This window comes from Ochotona princeps, chromosome 20 (assembly GCF_030435755.1).
Source record: "Ochotona princeps isolate mOchPri1 chromosome 20, mOchPri1.hap1, whole genome shotgun sequence".
In the NCBI taxonomy this organism is placed as follows: Eukaryota; Metazoa; Chordata; class Mammalia; order Lagomorpha; family Ochotonidae; genus Ochotona; species Ochotona princeps.
Window position 1 is genome coordinate 9169721 of NC_080851.1, and position 23281 is coordinate 9193001.

The 23281-nt window shown below is 42.1% G+C and overlaps 1 protein-coding gene, 1 long non-coding RNA gene and 1 other non-coding gene across 5 annotated transcripts in view; 2 read left to right on the forward strand and 1 right to left on the reverse strand.

Annotated features, from left to right (window-relative positions):
• The window catches only part of MTERF1 (mitochondrial transcription termination factor 1), a 61045-nt gene extending 47905 nt beyond the window's left edge, over positions 1-13140 (reverse strand). The window contains exons 1-3 of one of the 3 annotated variants that reach the window (XM_058678077.1): positions 13078-13136; positions 12767-12840; positions 6079-7501 (exon numbers count right to left, since the gene is read on the reverse strand). In XM_058678077.1, coding sequence (XP_058534060.1) covers positions 6337-7470 — 1134 coding nt within the window. In that variant the 5' untranslated portion in view covers positions 7471-7501; positions 12767-12840; positions 13078-13136 and the 3' untranslated portion in view covers positions 6079-6336. Of the gene's footprint in view, positions 1-6078; positions 7502-12766; positions 12841-13077 lie in introns of those variants that run through there. The other 2 variants (XR_009247256.1, XM_058678078.1) reach the window with 2 other exon arrangements.
• Positions 13141-13834: 694 nt separating this feature from the next.
• Positions 13835-13938, forward strand: LOC118758190 (U6 spliceosomal RNA). Its single transcript, XR_004995583.2, has one exon. It is a non-coding gene; the product is annotated as a U6 spliceosomal RNA (small nuclear RNA).
• A 2171-nt stretch (positions 13939-16109) lies between these two features.
• LOC131482740 (uncharacterized) lies at positions 16110-22833 on the forward strand. The gene is made up of 3 exons (XR_009247257.1): positions 16110-16267; positions 20824-21062; positions 22520-22833. It is a non-coding gene; the product is annotated as an uncharacterized LOC131482740 (long non-coding RNA).
• Positions 22834-23281: the final 448 nt, after the last annotated feature.

Below are 23281 nucleotides of genomic sequence, written 5' to 3' on the forward strand. Positions count from 1 at the left end.
CTGTGTGTCGTATCTTCCTCAGAAAAGGAGGCTGTGTGTGTGGCTGTCAGGGGAGTAAATCGAGTTTACTGAATGGAGGAACCTACCACTTCTGCACAAGGCATGGGACTTCACAGGAACCTATGTTTGCTCTGGGAATGGTCAGAGTGAGCAGCGGCAGCTATTCTCTTGGTAAGTCCCAGTCCACGTGCCCCAACCTAGTGTACAAGTTCTACAGAAGGATGCTAGGAAGATACTGATGCTAGACACAATGTCTGACTCATGCTTCACCCCGACTTGACCAAGATCAAGGCAGGGGCTTGACTAACTCAAGGTTCATGGTCGCTTCACTGGGATTGGTATACAAAGATGAATCCATCAGTACTTTTTCTAGATGGCTTTCCAGCCCTCCTTACTCCTTTACTGAAGAGATACTGCTGAATTCTTCATGTTGATTAATACAAGGAAGCTTTGAAACGTTCATGAAAAACGGGTGCTATGATGAAGCTATGCATGGATTTAAAACATTTTTATACAAAACTAAGTAACTCTTTAACAGTTTTCATATCTGTTTATTTGAAAGAGTGTCTGAGAAAGCAAGACAGAAAGAGATTTTCCATCTGCTGGTTCACTCTGCAAATGACTGAAGTAGCCAGGGTTGGGCCAGGCCAAAGCCAGGAACCAGGAACTCCACCTAGGTCTCTCACACAGGTGGCAGGGTCCCAAGCACTTGAGCCATTATCCATTACCTTTCCAAGTACATTCGCAGGAAACTGGATAGGAAACAAAACAGCTGGGAGCTGAACTGGCACAGTGACATGGGATACAGGCATCACAAGTAGCAGCTTAAACAACTACACTACAATATTGACCCCTAAGCTTATCTTTCAATTTAATTTTCCACAAACTTATTGGGAGTATTTTCACATAAAGTCAAACATAATTGGTTAAAAGAGTTGAACAGGGTCTAGAAACAAATACATACAGATACGGAAATTTACTATCGGGTAAGGATGGCATTTCAAATCAGTGTTCAATGGACAGATTGTTCAACCTCACTAGCTAATGCTCCACCTTGCCCATTTGGGGAAGTTTGGCTGCTCCATGTCCCATGCAGCTCCCTGCTTGTGGTCTGGGAGAGTAGCAGCGCCATGGGACCCCACCAGTGTGGGACACCCAAAGGGGGCTCCTGGCTGTGAATCAGCTTAGCTTCAGCCACTGCAGACATTTGGACAGTGAACCAGTGAATGGAAGATCCTTCTGTCTCTCTGTAAATCTCCTTTCCAATGAAAATAAATAAATTCTTTATATATATGAGGGGGCCAGCATTGTGGCAGTCAGTAAAGCCACCTGTGATGCCAGCATTCCACATGGCCACCAGTTCAAATCCCCGCTACTCTACTTCCAATCTAACATGCTGTTAATATGCCTGGGAGGGAGGGAGGAAGGGAGGGAGAGAGGGAAGAAAAGGATGGGTCAGTGTTTAGGATGCCACCATGCCATATCAAAATCCCTGAATCTGAATCTGAGCTTTGCTCTCCTTTCCAGCTTCCAGCTAAAGTATGCTCTGGGTGATAGCAGGTGATAGAAAACCTGGGCTGAGTTCCCTGCCCAGTCCTGTTTGTTGCTGTAAGCATTTGGAGAGTGGATCAGCATATACAAGTTTAGTGTCTATTTATTTCTCTCTCTCTCTCTCTCTCTCTCTCTCTCTCTCTCTCTCTCTCTCTCTCTCTAATAAACAGCCTTTACACAGAATAATTGTTCACAATAACATGCAAAAATTTAATCATTTGATACAGTCTAACCTATGTATACATGAAACTATCTCAATCAAGATGATGAGTACCTAAAACACTTTCAAATTGTTCGTTGTGTTTCTCTGTGGTCCTTCCTCAGCCTTCCCCCATCCACCCTTATCCCACTACCTATTGTCTTTCTGTTACTAAAGACCAGTGAGAATTTCCTAGAATTTACATAAGAGAAATTATACTGTAGTACTCCCTAGTTTGACCCCTCTCATTCAGCTTAATATTTTGACATTCATCCACACTGCTGCACTAACTAGGAGAAAGCTTTCTATTTACCAAACAGATAGAAGGCAAAAGACTTTATCTAAGTCTCAACAACAACTTTCCGTTAATGTCAATAGCATATCCTGAGCAAGACATCAGGCCTAGATAATTTTAAGAAAGAAGTTCTGCCAAACTTCAAAAGAATGGATAAGTCTCACCATTTTCAAACAGTTGCAAAGTCTAAGTGTAAATCTATAAATACATCAGTAAGCTTCCAAATCAATTTTGTGAGGATAGTACAACACTTAACCAAAAACCTGACAAAGTGTCTTACTCTCCCCTAACAAAAAAACATTCCCACAGAAAAAATTCTACACTTAAACAGGGCAGGGAGCAATTCACAGAGCAATCTTCTTTATGATTACAAGTGAAAAAAATCAAAATAAATTGAACATGGCATATGTTTTAATAAAACAAAGGATGACATGAAGAAATCCACTAATGTTATTTATGAAAGAGTTAACAGATGATTTCTACACTTTTTTCAAAAGTCATTCATCTTTGATTTAAATAAATGAAAACCTCCTATGAAATAGTAACAAAAGGACATGATAAACAAGTCAGCTAAGACTTTGTTTTGGGCATTGTTCAAAGATTTTCACAATGATTCTGGACTAAAAGGGAATAGATGAAAATGAGCAAGATACAGATGACCTAGTTATAACATCCACCACAGTACCCTCTCCAACTCCGGAACATCAGTCTTATCACTCCTTGGTTCTACACCAGGTTCCTAAGGTTCCTGGGACAATGACAAATAAATTAGAGCACGAATGAACAGTTTTAGCACAGGGAGATGGCCAGTCCAGAGCTCATTATCTCCCAAGCCACTCGGACGCCAATCAGCTCCAGGAGCCTCATTTCCAGAGTTTGTAGCTACATTTCTGCCATCAGCAGATTCTCCCCTAGATTGCTACTAGATCACACTTCTGGCTATGGAGTATTGGGGCATTGAAGTCTAACAAAAAGAGGGCCAATACTCAAGTGTTTCACATGAAAACCATATGACTGGATCAGCAGTCAAAGACCATACTCCTCGTCTTAGAAATATGTGAGGAAATGACAATCTGCCAATAAACACTTTTATAAAATTAATTTCTACTTAAATACACTATGAAAACACTCACTTTTATCTTTTTCATCCTTGATATTGTCCCATTTCTTAGTTATTAAGTCTCAAGGCCAATACAGGATTCAGATGGTCCCCATTAATAGAAATTTCATAGACCCATATAACACATAAAAAACAGCAAAATGCAGTACTCTTTATCATTTGCATTTTCCAGAGAAAATTCTTACTATATAAATCTATCATTATTTGCCACTTGGACAACTGTATCCCATTATCACAGTGCTGGCATTTGAACCCAGCTTCCTGCTGACACACACCCTGCGAAGTAGCAAGCGATGCGTCAGTATCTAGATCCCTGCCATCCGCATGGGAATCCTGGACTGTTTCTATCTCCAGGTTTGGCACAGTCTAACTGTGGTCATGGCAATCACTTAAGGAGTAAGCATGCACTCAGAAGGAAACATGCTCACTTGCGTCTCCCAAGTTGTCCCTTCCCCAGTCCCCACCACCTGATAGTCAAGTGCTGCATTGTGCTTCTGTTCAGCACAGTTTCCATGGACACTTGCAACAATTGTCGTTCCTCCATTTCCCATCCATCGAATGTGCTGACTCCACCCCTCCCGCTCAAAATCCTTATAAACTTGTTAGAATCCAAAGGAGCATCTCAGAAAGTGCTACAATTAAGAGGACTTACCGAATATTGAGTTAACTATCAAGAAAATGTATTCCCAATGCTACTACCATATCCACACATGGAATATAATTTGGTAACTGCAAGTAATTAAACAATGATATGAGCCACATGGATGAACCTTGAAAACATGCTCAGTGAAAAAGTTAGATGCAAAAGACCGTATAAATACTACATGGTTCCATTTATATGAAATGTCCAGAACAAATAAATTTATCCATATTCATTCTTGCTTAGTGCTACAGAAAATAGGAAGGAAATAATGGAAATTGGCTAATAGCAGTCTTCTTTGGCGAGCGCAGGGAAGAACTTATTCTAAAATTAGATTACGGCAACAGTTGTACCCTAAGACTGTTTTTTAAAAGGAGTTGTGTATTTAAAAGGATGAATTGCATGGCAAGTGAATTATCTATCAATAAAACTGTTAAAATACTACTGTAACTTTGTATTACTATCCTTGAACAAACAGCTATAAGTATTATGTGCAAGGGACTGGCCCTGGTAGTACTTCAATCCTACCAACATTACACGATCAATTTTCAGTCTTACAGATAAGAAAACAAGTTTAGTGAAGTTAAAATATTTATGCAAAGTTAAGAGTTACAGATGGCTCCCAGATACAGCAGTCCAAATAAATGAATCAAAGGCTAAAGTTTTTCTAAAGTACGCCATGCTCGCCATTGGTCAGTTTAATAGAAGTAAGAGTATTATTAAACATGCAAATGACCTTAGAAAAGCAAGCATTTTATATCTATCATTAGCAACTTTTTTTTTTTCTTTGAGACATCATTGAGAGCAAACAGGGCTTAACTGGGCATCATTGTGTAATTTAACATTCCTATTTAAAAAAAAATGCCTCCAGAAAAATAACTGAAACCAACTGAAGGCATATAATCTGTCTCCTTAAGCCTACAGACTATATGTTCCAAGATAATGACATCACCTTACCTGTCATTTCTTTAAATCAATGCCTCATTCTTTATATTACATGAAATGCCAATATACAAATTATTTCTCTAAACTATATTAAACAAAAAATGCTTTATCATTTAGTTACTACTCAGATTTAGTTGTGCGTTAATATTTATTTATTTGAAAAGCAGAATGACAGAGAGGCAAAACAGCTCTCTCACCTGCTATGTCACTCTTCAAATGTCTGCAGCATCCAGAGCTGGGTCAGGCTGAAGTCAGGAGCCTGGAATTCCATCCAGATTTCCTACGTGAGTGGCAGAAACCTGAACACTGGAGCCATCAGCGCTGCCTCCTATAGTGCACATTATCAGGAAGCTGGATTGGAAGCAAAGAAGCCAGGACTGGCTTCAACCAGTACTCTGATATAGGGCACAAGTGTCCCAAGCAGAGGCTAACCCACTGTACTACAATGCCTGCCCACTCCCACGTCTAGTTTTTGGTCCACACATTCAGATGATTTCTAACTTGTTAGCAATTCCAGAATGCCAAACAACTGATTTACTGAAACATAGTTGATCTTATAGATGAAATATTACATATTATATATTAGGACAGCATTTTATGGCTACTCCTACAAAGTAACTAGTCACCTATTTGGTTACCTTATTCATCTATTTGCAGCTATCACAGAGTCACTGGTTTAACACAACATAAATTTCTTAGATTTCTCCAGGTCAGATACTTGACACAGGTCTCACTGGGCTAAATTTAACGTGCAGCATGCCTGCACTCCTTCACTTTTAGGAAAAATCTGCTTCCTGGCCTTTGCCAATTTTGTGTAGGCCACTTGGCTCCTTGGCTCACAGTCAATTCCTCCTTGAAAACCAGTGAGTCATTTGTACTGCATCACTGTCATCTTTTGCCACCTCCTTCTTCTTTTAAGAACCCCTATGATTACATTGCTCCACCAAGTAGTCTCCCCATCTCAAAACACCAAAAATGATTCACATTTTGACGTAATCACATCTGCAAAGTCCTTCAGAGATGCTAACATGACATCTTTAGGTGACCATTGTTCTACCTATCAGTTACAACTGTATTTAAAGAAATCAGGATACATCCACAGTAAATCCTGCTGGACATGACAGGAGGATGCACGCTGATGGTTACAATGGAGAATGTGGAACTCGGATTTTTTTTTTCAGATTTTTACAATTTTTACTGGTATTAGACTTTGAAGATGAATCATAATTAGATACATGAGAATAACAGAAGAAACAAGTTGTCACTAATAGGAAACTGTATTATCTAAATCTGTCAACTTCTTAATCTAAAAAGAAAACCACAAAAGCTTATTTCATATTTTCTTTTTATGTATTGTTCTGTCAAGGCACTCAAACAGAACTGCGTCTTCACAGCAAGATAGCCCATACCACATAAAGGTTTCACACTTGAGCATACCAACTGGTGAGTTTTTACTATCCCACAGAACAAGGTATCCACAGGATCATTATGTACCTGTGGCCAACAAACCATACCTCTTCTTTCTGACAGGCCAAAATTCAAAATGAAATATTACTAAAGAGACTTTTTACAATCCCCACAATGCTCTATTTACTTAACTTTTTCAATTTAGCTTTATATCTTTTCTGACTCCAAGACAGAAGATTGATATTCGATGTACTTAAGTCATAGCCAGCATGTATCAGTTCCTTGATTCGACTTCGTAAAGTACTTATGCTTGAATCTAGAATGCGAGGATTTTCAATTATTTGTGAAATACTAATTTTTTCTTCTATGAGACAGTCTATTTTAGCATTAAATTTTTTCTCTGCCAAAAAGATCATATCAGGATAACTTAAGACAAACTTCTGTACCTCTTCTTCAGGACATCCAAGAGAAAACAGCTTCTCTTTGATATTTGCATAGTTTCTTTTGGCATAGTCATTGGAGAGGTCTAAGATTTCAGCTCCTGAACCACATAACAGAACGAGCAGTTCCTCATTGTTCAAACTGAAAGTTGACTGTAAAAATTCAATGTTAGCTTTTACCCGCTTGGTGCTCTGAATTAAGATGAAAGGGTTTTTAGAAATTATCTTCCTAACAAAATCAGTAGGATCCTTGTGACCCAAGCACACACAGACTTTCTGCAAAAATTCCACCATCTGTTTATTCAGATCAACACTATTAGAGAAGGTACGAGGGGCATTAGTCAACAATCGACAAAGGCATTTTCGGGTCAATCCAACTGAGTAAAGGAACTTGATATTATTCTCTAAGTTCAAGTTGTTATTGGATCGAAAAAAGGATTCAGGAGAACGTTCCAAGATATTTACAATTTCAAGGTCTGATGTCATAATTTTCCTCCATATATTCCACCGTTCCGAAAGACTGTCAGCAGTGCGGGTTATGGCTCGTGGATATCTTGATATGATGCTAGCAATTGCTTCTTTGCTTGCTCCTTTGGAGAGAAGGAACATCTTCAGATCCTGCTCATTAGTAACCATCCTATGAAAAACCCCAGGCTGCCGTTTCTTTGCCATGTCAACATCTACTCCCATGGTGAGCAAGTTTTTCAGTAGGTCCTCATTCTCCAAAGGCTCACCATCCACATGATGACACTTGACACCAAAAAGCCTTAAAGAAACGGATTTAAAGATAATTTCTACTGAAAGTGGAACCATCCAACATCTTGAACGAAAGGGAAAGTTAGTTCTCATATACCAGAGGTTTCTTGACGCCATAATGATCAGGTGGCCAAGACTTTTTGGAATTCTGCGTAAAACAAAACATATTGTATTATATTGTATAAATACATGTGGCAAACAGCTATGATGCCAGGTCAACACTGTGATCCCACAAGCACATGGTTATTTCAATCAGCCAACACTTCTACCTCAAGCTTATGGTGATGTGGTGACACTGAAACCTCCCCACTCACCCTCCCCAGCCCCCGCTCACTCCTTCTGCTGATTATCCAGGGACCCAAACATGCCTCCACTTTTAATACAAAGAAAAGCAAAAATGACACTATCACAGCTCCCAGAATTACTCCTTCTTAAACCTTGTTCTTATAATGTGGCCTGGCCTGTCTTAGCTCCCCAAAACCAATTGTCCCTTTCCATCTCAGCTCTCTCCAGCTTTCATTTTTACCTTATCATCCAACTTCCCAAACCTCTGACACTCCCCTGCCCACACCCAGACTTCTCTGCCTCTGGCCTCTTGGTTCTCAAACTCTAAACACAGCCCTGAAAACAACACCTCAGACTACCCAGTCTTCATCTTGAACAGCTTTTTTCTAGATTCATGATACCCTTTTGCTATCATTACTCTTAATTCTTAGCTTATGTAAGACTCTGGTTCACAGTTCCTGACCCCAATCTCTACCTCATTCAATCTACCCAACCGCTCCCTTGATGAAGTGCATTATTTCCAAACCCATTTTCATCTTCAAAATGATCTCATTGGGATATATAATCTACATAGTCTATTACATGTGGAACTGTGCTGAGACAGCATGTAAACACTAAAATGTTACATTTACCATTCTCCTCTACCCCTTCATCATACCACACAAGCTCAACCCAGAGCTGTTGGCACCTGTCTATAGCGCTCAGCAACATCCAGCGCCCAGCAAGTGACTAAAAACTCAGTTAACTCATTTCCCTGATCATTTAGAAATGGAGCACAGTGATAAACAAGGCTGAACATTCAACACAGAATATTCAACAGAAATTCTACTCATGAAAAACCAAAAGCAGGGGCCAGCGCAATGCATCAACTGGCTAATTCTCCACCTTACAAGCATCAGCATCCTATATGGAGCATAAATTAGAGACAGATGGTGACTACCCACCACTAAGGTTTTGGGCATTGATATGCCTTCAATACTACTTTCAAGAAAGTCTTTTTGTTTCTGTAATTCCCACTGTAATTTTAACAAAAAAATTTTCATTACTCACAAAGGCTTGAAACTTCCCTATGGCTTACATAATCTACAGATTCTCAAAGAATCAGGAAGCAGTTCCAAAATAGAGAATCAAGTAACAGTCCACTTCAAAAGCAGGATACTTACAAAGTAAACATCAAGAACAGGCACATTTTAGACTAACCCATGCTCTACAGAGTTCACTATCCTGCTCTTCCCCACAGTCACATCTAACTCCCCAACTATGTGTACTTCCAAAACCAAGAACCTGAAAAACAACCTCCTTCTGACTAGCCTGCCTCACAGAGCTGAATAGCCAGTTCTGTTCCAGTTGCTCAAGGGTGACCTCTGCTGGTTAACAGGAGACAACAGGGCTGCTGGTCAAAGAATGTGGTGCAAGATGATCCAATAGGATGGGGTGGGGGGCGGAGTAAAACTCTATATTTGTCCCAGCCTTCAGAGTCCCACTTCTTATACATGTTTTACAATGTGAACAATATAACAATATTAACATATGGAATGATCAACAAATAAATACACAACATATAATAGGTACATTCATAGTTTTTATTAATCGTGTACATAGTCAAAACAGTTTAAAGACTACTGCTCCAGAGAACACCACAGTGGCATAACAAGCTAATCCTCTGCTTATGGTATAAGCATTCCATATGGGTGCCACAAGTTCTGTTCCAGCTCCCTGCCAATAGCCTTGGAAAGCAGTGGAGGATGGCCCAAGGCTTTGGCCCCTGTATCCACATGGGAGATACAGAAGAAGCTCTTGGCTCCCAGTTCTGGACCAGTCTAGTTCTGGCCATAGTGGCCAATTGGGGGAGTGAACCAGTGGCTGGAAGATCTCTGTCTCTGTCTCTCCCTCTCCTTGGTTCTGACTTTAAAATAAATTTTTTTTAAAGAAGACTATACCTCCAGACAACACAGTCACCCCTCTTGAAATTATTAGCATCATGATAAACAGGGCTGAACATTCAACATGGAATATTCAACAGAACTTCTAAGAAAAAGACTAAAAGTAGGAGATGGCACGATGCCTCAACTGGCTAATTCTCCATCTTGCAAGCACCAGTATCCCACATGGGTGCTGGTTCATGTCCCAGTTACAACACTCCCCATCCAGCTCCCTGCTGGAGGCCTGGGACAGCAATAAAGGACAGCGCAAGCCTTGGGAACCTGCACCCAAGTGGCAGACCCGGAGAAAGCTCCTGGCTCCTGGCTTCAAATCAGCTCAACTTTGGCCACTGCAGTCATTTGGGGAGTCGATCAGCTAATGTAAGATCTTTCTCTCCTCTCTGTAAATGTGCCTTTCAAATATATCTTAAAAACAAAACAAACCAAATAATAATAATAATAATAATAATAATAAAATTAAGCAAAGGTAAATGGCAAAATTCTCAATGGAAGAGTAATAAGCCTATTAAAGCGTCTCCTAAATCCACCCCAAGTAGATCTTTGTATACTCATTCTCCCCTTCCACATGAACTGATATGTGTAAAATCTGACCATCTTCCTTCCCAAGCTCCCAAACTTTTCCCCTGATTAATTCTATTACTATCCACATCCTAAGTCTTGAGAAAAATCCAAGTGAACTCTGCCTTCACCCTCTCCCAGCCAACAGTGAACAAATCTAGGTATTTTTAGCATCTCTGAAAACCCACGTCTGCATTCTCGTTATTCTCACCCTTCTAAACCTGTATTCCTCCCTCTAGGCCTGCACAGGTCATATAGCTTGCTTTTATAACACCAACTATTCAAAACTGCTACCAACTGATTCTTGTGAAGTCAAGATGTGATGACGCTCATTCTGATTAGAGACCTTCTGCAGTGCTCCCCCAGAGAGCAGAACCTTCAGGCTGACTTCCAAAGCCCTCACATTTCAGTCCAATCTTTCCAGCTACCCCTTTTATTCTGAAAACTCCCCACCCAACACCACGGCCTGTCAAATCTCTCATCTAAACATCCTTGTCCATCCCAGCCTAACTTTGCTCTTACTTCCCCAGAAAGACCAATCCTCATAATGGCTTCCTAGAGTAAAGATCTCATACAAATTCAATCCTCCCTGAAATCTTCAATTTCATTTAAAGTATTTTCAGAGTGAATCATCTATTTTGTAACAATTTACCTCAAAAGTAAGTATGGTTTATATACATGGGAATAGAGGAAAAACTGAAACTGACTTAGAACTGGTCGATAAAGCTTGCTTTCATTTTGAAACTGAAACACACACATACACACAACCACCAAAATGATTTGAGTGGTCTCAGCTATACCGAAAATCAATAGTAACTAATAATATTGAAAATTGGCAAAAATATGAGGGAACAGAGAACTCAAATTGACACCATAGATCACAATCTTAGGTGCTCATAACATTTTATCTTGCATTCCCTCTTTGGAAGTCTGTATGGATATAAAAGGACAAGAATACATGTTTACTATGAAAGAAGGTGGATGCCCATAACATTGTCTGGTATTACAAAAAAAAAGAACCCCAAATGATTAGCAGCAACATGCTCAATAAATTTTATAATTGTACATAGGGTGGTATGATGGCTCAATTAGCTAATTCTCCCCCTGCAAGGGCTGGGATCCCATATGGGCACCGGTTCATGTTTTGACTGCTCTACTTCCCAACCAGCTCCCTGCTGGTAGCCTAGGAAAGCACCTTTGTATCTTTGGTGTATGGCCCAAAGCCTTGGGACCCTGCACTCACATGGGAGACCCAGAAGAAGCTCCTGGCTCCTAGCTTCTAACCTGCTCAGTTCTGGCCATTACAACCATTTGGGGAGTGAACCACCAGATGGAAAATCTTCTATCTCTCATTCTCTCTATAAATCTGCCTTTCCAATAAAATTAATCACTTTTTTAAATTGTATGTAGAGGCACTAAAAATGAGGCATTCCTATAGTGATGGCATAATAGACTATCATATCCAGATATGAAAATACAATGCAGTATGCATCTCTACTTCCAAATCAAAGATGGACTCCCAATGAAACTGCTGTACATATCTAGACAATAGGATACTGAACTGTCTGACATTGTCTGTACCAACAATGTCAGGGTACATTTAAATAACAGACTGATGAACTGCTTAAGAAGGACTACTACAGTAGTAATATAGGGTAATCAGCCAAGGAGTGGGAACTTGGGGAGGGGGTAGGGAAATCCCAGACCCTATGGAATTGTACCACAAAATTCAAAATAAGAGAAAGATATCCTAAGTGACAAACTATCTAACAGGAAGGATAATGCCACTTCCGTCCATAGTGGGTGGAGGCCAAAGATATGCAAAAAACGGGAACAATAGTTATCTCTGAGAGAAGAGATAAGTTCTGTTGAAACACTGGGATTGTATTAAGTGAGTATTTTTTTTTTCAAAAGACGAGTTAAACTGGCCCAGGGGTGCAAATAACACTAGAAAACATATATTACCTTTATTCTTAAATTTTCGCCACAAAAAGAAAACAAAAAAACAAAAACCAGTGATGTGGGGCTAGAACTTGGTGCAGCAGGTTGGGCCACATGCATACTAGTCAGGTTCAAGTCCCAGCTGCTCCACTTCCAATCTCTTCCTGCAAACGGCCTGAGACAAGCAGCCCAATCCTTGGGCTCCTGCCACTCACTCAAGAGACCCAAAAGAATCTCCTGGCTTCTGCCTGGCCTAGCCCTGGCCATTTTGGTCATTTGGTGTAGGAACAAGCGGATGAAAGACCTCTCTGTGTATAACTGTGCTTTTCAAATAAATGTCTTCAACAACAACAAAAAAAGAGTATCAGTGAGGTGTTATATCAGCAGCTGATCTCCACTCAAAATATTCCTACAACATCCAGTAAGGTTAATGAATATCAACAGAGCCAAATGCAAGAGGGACTGACAAGTTTTACAAGTAACTTCATGACTGACTTCTCTCAGATTTGACAGTCTTAATAAACCAAAACCATCGTCCCAAGAACTAATGCCCCAACTGAAGGAATCCCGTGGAGATCCCTGTCTTGGCACCTGAGGCGTCTGAGGGACGCAGCAAGAGGACCCACGTTCCCTCTGCCCGCGACCCGGGCAGCGTGGAGCTGTCTCCACACCAGTGCGCTCCTCACCTCGCTTCTCTTGAGGAAACATCCCCTCACACCCCGCCAGAAAGGCTGCAGGACAGCTGTCTCTTCAAACGACACTGAAGAGAGAGAGAGGGTACTGTCAGGACCGTGTCACACGGGACAGAGACCCACCCCGCAAACACTGCCCACAACGACGACTTGGCGGGAGCTGCCAACATGACAGCGTCACAACTCGGGAGTGTGCGACTCAAAACCACAGCCACCGCGCACCCTGGAGGCTCTTCCACCCTTCTTCCCGCCTCAAGGACCTGCGCTGTAGAGCAGGCTCACCCAAACGCAGAACAACGAACCACCTCACGCGGATCCGGCTCCACAGCCACACGAAGGAGGAAGCGGGGAGGATGAACTTCCGCCCTCCCGCGGCGCACAGAGGTGACGTAGCAGCGCTCCGCGCCCGGGCGGCCGTGCCTGCGGCCTCTGTGGCCTGAGCGAAAGGACCCGGTAGGGGGCGACAAGAGACAGCCGAAGCAGGCAGGGACCTCGAAGTAGGCGGGGTTTGAGCGCGTGGGAAGCCCGGTTCCCCCCAGGAGCAGAGTGGTACCGGAGTTGTGCGACCTGGGACGGCCGTGGGCAGCACAAGTTCGCTTCTGGTTGCTTCAGGCTTTCTAGAGAGTAGGGAAGGGAGGTGATCTTGATTTCAGCAAGAAATCGTTTCAAAGCTACATTGTCTTTCTCCATGTGGGCGTCTGACAGAATAGTCGTCCCACCTCTATAATGACGAAACAATTACGTCTTGTTTCTCAGTTTCCCAGAAATTCTTCCCAGCTGATTTGTCGACTCCTGGTTTTGAATTACCTTTATTTTGTTGATTTCTGAGGATAAACATTTATCTCTAGATACCTGATTTACTAATAACCACTCTAAAAACAGCAACTACTTATTGCTGGTAGCAGTAGGAATCCAGAAACTACTTCCTAAGAATACAAAGGTAATCAGAAAAGAATTGGAAAGGATTTCTTAATACGTACAAAATATGTAAATCTCTGTGTGTGTGCAAGCAGAATACAAGCATGTCAAGAGTCATTACGTTTCAGAGTTTAAGAATATCTAGTGCTCGCTTCGACAGCACATATACTGCAATTGGAACGATACAGAGAAGATTAGCATGGCCCCTGCGCAAGGATGACAGAATTTAAGAATACTTTGCTGTTATCATCTTACAGAGAATGCTGAAATCCTGGCATTTCTTACTCATCCGTGGCTTTGTTACACATCCTTGGCAGCAAGTCTTCTTGTTGGACTGGCTGTTGGGTTGAGCCACTCGTTTGCCGGGTTTCCCCTGATGCTCCAAATTCAGAATCTTTTCTTTCATACTCCCCATTCCTTTCCTGAAACTTTCCCATCTTATATTTTAACAGTTGACCTAACGTTGGGCGTTTGTTTATTTGTTTTTTCAAGATCCTGCTTAGGAGAGCTGCCTTGGGGCCGATTCCAAGCTCCTCTGATCCCAGCTTACCTTGCCAGCGCTCCTACCACCAGCTCTCTCCTGCCTCAGGCCGAGCTTTCCCTAGACCCCGGAGGAAGGCAAATTTGGGTCCTGCTTCCTTCATCCATTACTGGTCTGTAGTAAACCTTCCCCTTCTCTGAAGACCAGCGTCACAGAGGATCAATGTGTGCACAACGGACAGCCGTGGACCAACCCCAAGAGGTGACAGGCTGACGTGGGTTATGAAGGGATGCTCCTGGCTTACTAAACAGACATCACTTTGTTTTTAATGAAATCTTGTAGGTAAAGGTAAAGTTCTTGGGAATAAATAAATAAGTTCTCTGCAAAAATTTTGTTACAAATATATTTTAGTGGCATATCATAAACTCCTGAGTGAATAGCCATGAAAGTTGAAAAACAGATGCTGTATTATCAATTGGGATTTTTCTTCTTATATTTTTACAATGACACTTGAAATGTTTCCATTGCCTGTAGGAAGAACAATGCCCTCTACCTCATTGTCGTTTCTGATCTGTGAGACCAGAACCTCTGTTTTCTTCGCTTATGCATGAATATTTATTGAGCACCTGCACACATCAGGCCCTGTTTTAGATGCGGATGCACGGTAGGAAAGAAGACAAAGCCTTTGCCTTCCTAGACCTTCTTTCCAGTGCTAGGTCTCATTCACCCCCGGCATCCGCTCCTCTGCAGGCCCCTGTAACCCTTTCCCAAGACCACCGCAGGTCCAAGAGATTGCTAAGGTCATGAAAGTGGAGTTGAAACATTGGAGAGCTTAGGATTAGGGACAAGAAACAAAGGTAGGGAACGGCGAAGAAGCTAGGAGGGAAGCAGGATGAGACCAGGCATACGGAATTGTGAAGACCGAGTTTTTCCCAGCGGCTCTTCTAAAATCTTTACCTTTCTGTGTTTTGATGAAGGCGAAGTTAACTTTCTATGTAGAATTTGTGTTGTCACTAAGTATGTCTCTTTTCTGAGTCCCTTTATCTTCTGAAACAATAGTGCTGTGGTCTGACCCTACTGGGGAGAAGGCAAAGTTCAACAGTCTGTATTGGAGCAATCTACTCACCTACCCCGCCGCCCTTTTGCGCAGGAGGAGCACACAGCTCTAGGGCCTGCCTGCCCACACTGGGCCAGAAGGGAAGTGCAAACACAGAATCTGGACTGTGTGCACCGTCGCCTCTGCTGTCTCACAGCTCAGGATTTGTGTGTTGTGCCTGTGCGACTCACTGTGTCCCAGAGCTTCACAGAGGCTCAGCTGACTACTCAGCTTTCGGTCTCAGCACACCCAATTATTCTCAAAAAAGGAAGTGGCCCTGAGTTTCCCTTACCTTCGCCCCTAATTTGATAGAACAACCCCCACAGACTCATGAATTCAACAGACACGTGTCCCTGCCCCCTGTCACCTCGGCTTTCCTGACAGACGTGCCAGCTTCTGCCAGCCTCGCTTGAAGGCCCTGAGAGGAATATCATGTTTCCTCTCTGTTCCCCATGATAGCTTGTGGCTGTTTTGTTTGTATATGAAATGTGAAAATATATTTGTATGTGAAACCAGATGAAAGGCTGGCTTAAAGCAGGAAAGTTACCCAGAAAGTGTCAGGCCAGACAAACAAACAAAAATAAAGCTATCCTCCCCTTTAAAAACAAATATATTTTACAATCTTGATTTTTTTTAACAGTTTGACTTCTGACCAACTTTCTTTCTCTGAAGTGTGCCCTGGCAGTGACTAGAAAGAAAACATCCTGACTCAGCATTCCTACTCCCACACTGTTTCCCACGGGGTCTGTGGTAAAGAATTGGAATTTGTCCTGGTAGTCTCACGGATTCCAGATCCAACAGAGTCCCGTGTTCCCACAGTGATGGGGCTGCCTGCAGCAGCAGCACAGGGGTCTTAGAGAACCCATGCAGCTCCACGGGTTGGTCTTTTCTGGAGTGTGATCGTACAGTTCCATGCCTTCAACCCAGTTCTGTGAAGTTGTTTCACTGGAGAACGGGGGCAAATGTTCACAAAATGAAATAAAATCTTCCTTTTCCAGAGGTGAGTGTTTGACATAGTGGTTATAACAATGCTTAGGACATCAGAAATTTATATTAGTGTGCCTGGTTCAAAACCAGGCTCCACTTCCAATCAGGCTTTTTGTTAATACATGCACTAATATGCATAATTCAAGTGCCTGAAGAGACCTCGGTTGAGATTTGGGCTCCTGACTTTGGCCTGGTTCTTGTGAACATTTGGAGTTGAGTCAACAGGTGCAAGCTCTTTCTCTCGCTTGTTCTTGCTCTCTCCATATCAACAAAAATGAAAATAATTTTTTTAAAGATTTATTTATTTTTATTACAAAGTCAGATATACAGAGAGGAGGAGAGACAGAGAGGAAGATCTTCCATCCGATGTTTCACTCCCCAAGTGAGCCGCAACGGGCCGGTGCGCACCAATCCGAAGCCGGGAACCAGGAACCTCTTCCAGGTCTCCCACGCTGGTGCAGGGTCCCAATGCATTGGGCCATCCTCCACTGCTTTCCCAGGCCACAAGCAGAGAGCTGGATGGGAAGTGGAGCTGCTGGGACTAGAACCAGTGCCCATATGGGATCCCAGGGCATTCAAGGCGAGGACTTTAGCCGCTAGGCCACACTGCCAGGCCCGAAAATAATTTTTTTAATTTTAATCTTCCCTATCCAAAACTGTCTCTCTTCCTATTTGCAGTATGTTTTGAAATTCCATCATGAAAGATGTGTTCCTTGTTGTTTATACAATGTTAATTTTAAATTGCAATGTATTTGAAAAAGAAACAGGCTGGCGTTGCAGTGCAGAGAATTAAGCTGCCCCTGTGACACCGGTATCCCACATCAGTGCCAATTCAAGACCTGGCTGCTTCTCTTGCAGTCCAGCTCCCTGCTAAGCTGAAGAAACACTCCCTGGAGTGAGTGTTTGGTACAGTGTTAAGACAATACTTGGGTTACCTGTATCCCATAATGGAGTGCCAGGGTTCTAGTCCTACCCCTGCTTGATTTCCAATTTCCTGCTGCTGCACATGTGGCTAAAGTACTTGCACTGTTATATTCATGTGTGAGACCCTGATTGAGTTCCTAACTTCTCACTTCAGCCTGGCCTAGACCAAGCTATTGCAGGACTTTAAGCAGTGAATCAACAGATGTGTAATCTCTGGCTAATCTCTTCAGGCTAAAAGAAGAGCTAAACCAGGTGATACTATGCTAAAGTTCTGAGACTCTGTTAAATGGGGATTTTCCCTCTAAGTGGTGGAGTTATTTGCCAACAAAATGGCTCATTTTCCCTCTGCTAAGCACTCAAGTGAATGCGAAGAGATGGTTCTGATGATTCCTGCTTTTGTTTGGCATCGGGAAGGCAAGACCAGTGCTGTTTATCAAATAACCAACTTACTAAGAGGAGAATACAGGGCTGTCCCAAAGCAAAATAACAAAGAATGGGAAACCTCAACCAAGCTTTCTTCACTGTGCCCTACCTCCAGTGTCTGCTACATGACTGGGGTCCTAAGATCCCCTTTGACCAGACCCGCCAAGCATACAGTGCCCTGCTCTTGTACACCTGTCAAGATTCCTTTTCCCTTTTACTCAGAAGATGGAGCTTGACTTCTTCACCTCTGTGTGCCTTGTATCTTTCAGATCTTGGTCCTAGTTGCATATTGGCATCACCAAGGGAGCATGTGAAAACCACTCAAGCCCAGCTCTCCATCCCCAGAGATTCTGATTTAATTGGTTTGGCACAAAGTCCAAACACTGGTCTGGACCAATGTTTTTGTGTTTTCTTTATTTAGTTTAAAATGTATCACCAGAATTGAGATCTCAGGCTTTGAAACCAGAGTTGCTCTATTTTCACCTGCCGTTGAAGTCCCTAGTCTGGATTTTGGGCCAGATTCCATTTCCATCAAGAGAGAATTCAAAGTCTATAAGGTTTAGCAGCCCAGCAACTCAATGTTCAGGGCCTAATCCCACGGTGGCCTGGTCCCCACAGTCAGTAATTACAGGCTGTTGTTCGTAGAATTAAGTTCCTGCCCTTCCCAACTCCCCAGGGAACATAAGAGGTGGAAGAGAGACTGTTGTCGAGCAGGCAATACAGCAGGTATTTGATGCTCAGCCACTTATTTCAGCCCTGGCTCAGACCATGTTAACAGTGAGCAACGTCCCTTGGTGACAGGCATGGGTTGGAAACCTAAGCTAACACCTCTTCAGCCAAGCTTATGTCAAGCTGACAAACATTTGTTCTGTTAATTTCACTACCTGCACCTGTATTCAAGATACCTTACTCAAGTCTTCCCAGAGACCCTTCTTTCTTTCCCTTTCTTTCTTCCCTTCTTTTTCTCTCTTTCTCTTTCCTTCTTTCTCTCTTTCTTTCTTTCTTCTAATTTGTATGTAATTAATTCCAGTATCTTATCTTCTCTCTTAAACCATTTTTTTTAAAGATTTTATTATTATTGGAAAGCCGGATATACAGAGAGAAGGAGAGACAGAGAGGAAGATCTTCTGTCCGATGATTCACTCCCCAAGTGAGCCGCAATGGCTGGTGCGCGCCAATCCGAAGCTGGGAACCAGGAACCCCTTCCGGGTCTCCCACGCGGGTGCGGGGTCCCAAAGCTTTGGGCCGTCCTCGACTGCTTTCCCAGGCCACAAGCAGAGAGCTGGATGGGAAGTGGAGCTGCCGGGATTAGAACCGGCGCCCATATGGGATCCCGGGGATTTCAAGGCGAGGACTTTAGCCGCTAGGCCACGCCGCCGGGCCCTTGAACCATTTTTTAAAATAATTGTTTATATTTTTATTGGCAAGGCAGATTTATACAGAGAAGGAGAGGCAGAGGCAGATGGAGAAGAATCCTCCATCTACCAGTTCACTTCCCAAATGGCCACAATGGCAGGAGTTGAACCAATCTGAAGCCAAGAGCCCCCTCCAGGTCTCTCATGCTGGTGCAGGGTCCAAAGGCTTTGTACCTTCCTTTGCTGCTTTACCAGGCCACAAGCAAGGAGCTGGGCGGGAAGTAGAGCAGCAGGAAACACAAACTAAGCACCCATATGGGATGCCAGCCCTTGCAGGTTGATGTTTGGCCAACAGAGTCATCACACCAGCCCATCCCTTGATCCATTTTTACAAATCTCCACTATATGACTGTAACCTCCTCCATATCTCTGTAACCATGTGCAAGTATGACTAGTGTCAGTGGTATATTTAAGCCAAATAAATGGGAAACTGCATTTTTTCCTTCCAATTTTAGTATATGTGCTGCCAAAGAGAGCACAGAAACTGCTCTCTCAGAAATGAGAGACAGAGAGGAAGATCCGTTCATTGATCCACTCCCCAAGTGGCCACATCAGTTGGAGCTGAGCCCATCCAAAGCCAGGAGCCCAAAGACTCTTCCAGGTCTCCCATGTGAGTGCAGGGTCCCAAGGCTTTGGGCCATCCTCCGCTGCTTTCCCAGGTCATAAACAGAGAGCTGGATGAGAAGTGAGGCTGCCAGGATTAGAACTGGCACCCATATGGGATCCTGGCATGTGCAAGGTGAGGACTTTAGCCACTAGGCTACAGCGCCCGGCATGGAAACTGCATTTTTTAGGGATGGAATTTTGACATGAAATTAAAGAACAACCTCTTTAGTTCCTAAAAATGCTAATAAAGTCAATATTTTATTTATTGCTCATTAATTAAACCTCTTCAGAACCAGCATTCAATAACACAACATCATGACATAATGACATATTTAATCAATTTGTCATTTTCTACACATTGACACTTATTTTGCATCTGTTTTTTTCCTTAATATTTTTTCAGCTGTTTTTTTTTTAACAGCATTTCATTTTGTTGGGTACTTGCAGAACATTAATACTATCTATAATGTTTTTACTGGAAAGTCTCCAAGTACCATAAAGCTTTGGAAACCAACCCATCAGTAAATGGAAGACTGTGGGAACAGACCCAGCACTCTACCTGATCCTGCCTTAACTAGGAAATCCACCTTTGCAGAGGGACAGTCCCTCAGGACTTCCAAAGCTGAGGGGTGAATATGAGGGCAGATTTAGTGACACGCCTTTCTGTTGCTAGGTTACTTCCCTTCTTCAGTGAGATGAAGGGTTTGCCCTTGTCTGCATTCCAGTAGAATCTGCTCAAGATGAGTTTCCTTGCACCAACGGGAGTGTTATAGACACAGTACCCTTTGTACCCAGTTAGAACAGCGACCTGAAGAAGCAGTCCCTATTATAATGACTGGAACTGTTCTCAAAAACGTACTTTCAAAATTCTAATATTTTCTATTTGTAGACAAGAGCTCCAAAATATGTCCATTTGTCCTGACATCACATATAAGCCTGATTGATTCTATTTTCAGTTTTGTGATCCTGTGTGGTCCTGCAAAGTCAAACAAGAATTTTAAAATGTCTTTCAGGACGTCAAACAAGTAAATTTTTCTCATTTGTGCATTCCATGTTGTCCTTTAGAATATCACAGTTACAATTTGTGATCTGCATGCATTCCTTAGTAGATATTTAAATTAAATTCTTTGAATCAGGTACCCCAGGATCATCTAATTAACTGCCTGCCTTGTCTACCCCTCTACTTAAATTTCTTCCCTAGACATAGTACTCCTACAGACTGAATTATTCATCTTGTCAAGTTTCTGACCCAACAAGATCACTAGCTTTCTAGCTAGGCTGCGTTTGTTAAAGCAAGTGTCAACTCAATAAATACTTTTGTTTAAAGAGAAGAGTAAGGATCCACCATGTCTAAAAATAGACACTTGGAGCTTAGAATCTGCCAGACCATATGCTGTACAACTCCGAGATGCAGGACCCACAGACACCCTTCTCCTGGGGGTAGGTATTATTACAGTCGTGCTAGGGGCTTAAGTGCCAGTTCTGCTCTGTGAATGTGCAGTCATGTAAGTGTCTTTAGAAGAAAAACACATACGAAATCCTGGGGAGGGCCTAGGGAAAATATTAGCGAATTAGCACTAATCTCATCTGTGTGTATTTGTGCCTGTTATGAAAGTGTGAATGTTTTTAGTGCTCTTACTATTATTTTCACAAAATGACCTTATTTCTTACCAAGAGTCGATGAAAAGGCTGTGAGATCATATTCATCAATACTCAAGATAACAGTTACATGTTGTATGTGTATTCTGTTTTGAAATCTTATGATTTTTCTGTTGAGTGTATCACTTTACTCTTTTGAAGTTTAAAAACTTCTCTTAAAATTTTCTAATACATTTTTCAAACCTTTTACCAGTCACCTCTAAATATGTTTTAGGTATACAATGTACATTTGATAATATTTTGAATGCTTCAGGTGGAGTAAACTCAGACTTTTTCTGAGATGTAATTGCAGTTTATGCTAGCCAGTCATTCTAAGACTGTACATGCTAGACCTTAGTAACATAGCAGTTACTGAAGGTAGATCACCAGCAGTTCCAACACCCAGGGGGTACTCTCTTTGTAACTTTCTTTTTTTTTTTTTAAGATTTTATTATTATTGGAAAGCCAGATATACAGAGAGGAGGAGAGACAGAGAGGAAGATCTTCCATCCGATGTTTCACTCCCCAAGTGAGCCGCAACGGGCCGGTAAGCGCTGATCTGAAGCTGATCAGGAACCTCGCGGGTCTCCCACGCGGGTGCAGGGTCCCAAGGCTTTGGGCCGTCCTCGACTGCTTTCCCAGGCCACAAGCAGGGAGCTGGATGGGAAGTGGAGCTGCTGGGATTAGAACCGGCACCCATATGGGATCCCGGGGCGTTCAAGGCGAGGACTTTAGCCGCTAGGCCACGCCGCTGGGCCCTCTTTGTAACTTTCAAATCTCCACTTTTCTTTGACTTGAGAGACCCAATCACATCCATGTAGTTACAAAGCCAAATAAAGTAGAAGCACCTGTTATTTGTCAACTAAAGAACTTTAGGACTTACCAAGTGAAGGAGGAAATACAAGGAAATCAAAAGTAATATCACATGACATATTTGAAAATTTGTGTACAGTTGCGTGTGTGTAAAAATACATACGACAGTGACATGAAAACCTTTGTGCTGGCAGCTGAGTTTCTCTGCTTTTCCTCAGTTAGCCAGTTTTGCTCTTTTGAGACAGACATTGCACCCAATTTAATGGAGGTTTTTTTTCACATGACAGTCCAGGCAATGGCCAACATACATGCATAGGCTTCTCATTTCTCTCTCTGTTCTCACACAGTGTGCCATAGTCTTTGCTCTCTCCCTGAATTTTTAATTTTGTGAGGGTTGTTGTTTTAGTGTCTAATATTACTATTCTTTCCTGCCGGCTAACCTCCAGGTGGTCCAGGAGTGGGTTGGATACACCCACATCACACACAGAAGTCTAGACCATGCCCTGTCAATACCATTTCTTAGCTATTTCTGTATCAGAACTCAGAAGCGGCATTAGAGAAAATCTGCTCTTCCGGTAAGATAAAACCAAAGCCTAAGGAGATTAATTCTTCCAGGAAGGTCATTTCTATTCAGGTGGATACTAGATTTAGATTTTAGGATGGGAAACCATTATGTTATCATATTAAAACACAAATAAGTACACTTTCTCAAAGTGGTTAGATTCTTTCTGTTAAAAAAAAATATATCCTGTCAAGGTGGTCCCACTGAGAACGACTAACTCACAATTACTTTTAGTCCTATTTTATTGTAGTCCATTCTCACCTGATAGGATGATCAATTTTGAGGGGGGTCTCATCCACTTATTTGTAATTTAATTGCAATCATGCCTGTGGTTGGCCCCTGGTCCCACTTTCTGGGGGTAACCACTTTCTCCTACCACCTGTGTGTAATTCTTTTTATTACTTCTGTAATTCAAAATAACATTTCTAGCATGATCTTTTAAAAAAAAATTTAGATTAACTTGTTAAAATTTAATTTTATATTTATCAAATTGTATTTGTAACTTAAAAAAAAAGATAAGCCTCTAGAGCTTATCCTAAAGAATTGGGGCTTTTTATGACTGCTTATGAAGGACTATACTATTGTAATAATATGTGGAAATCAGTTGGGGGAGGGAACTTAGGGAGGGGATAAAGGAAATCCCAGA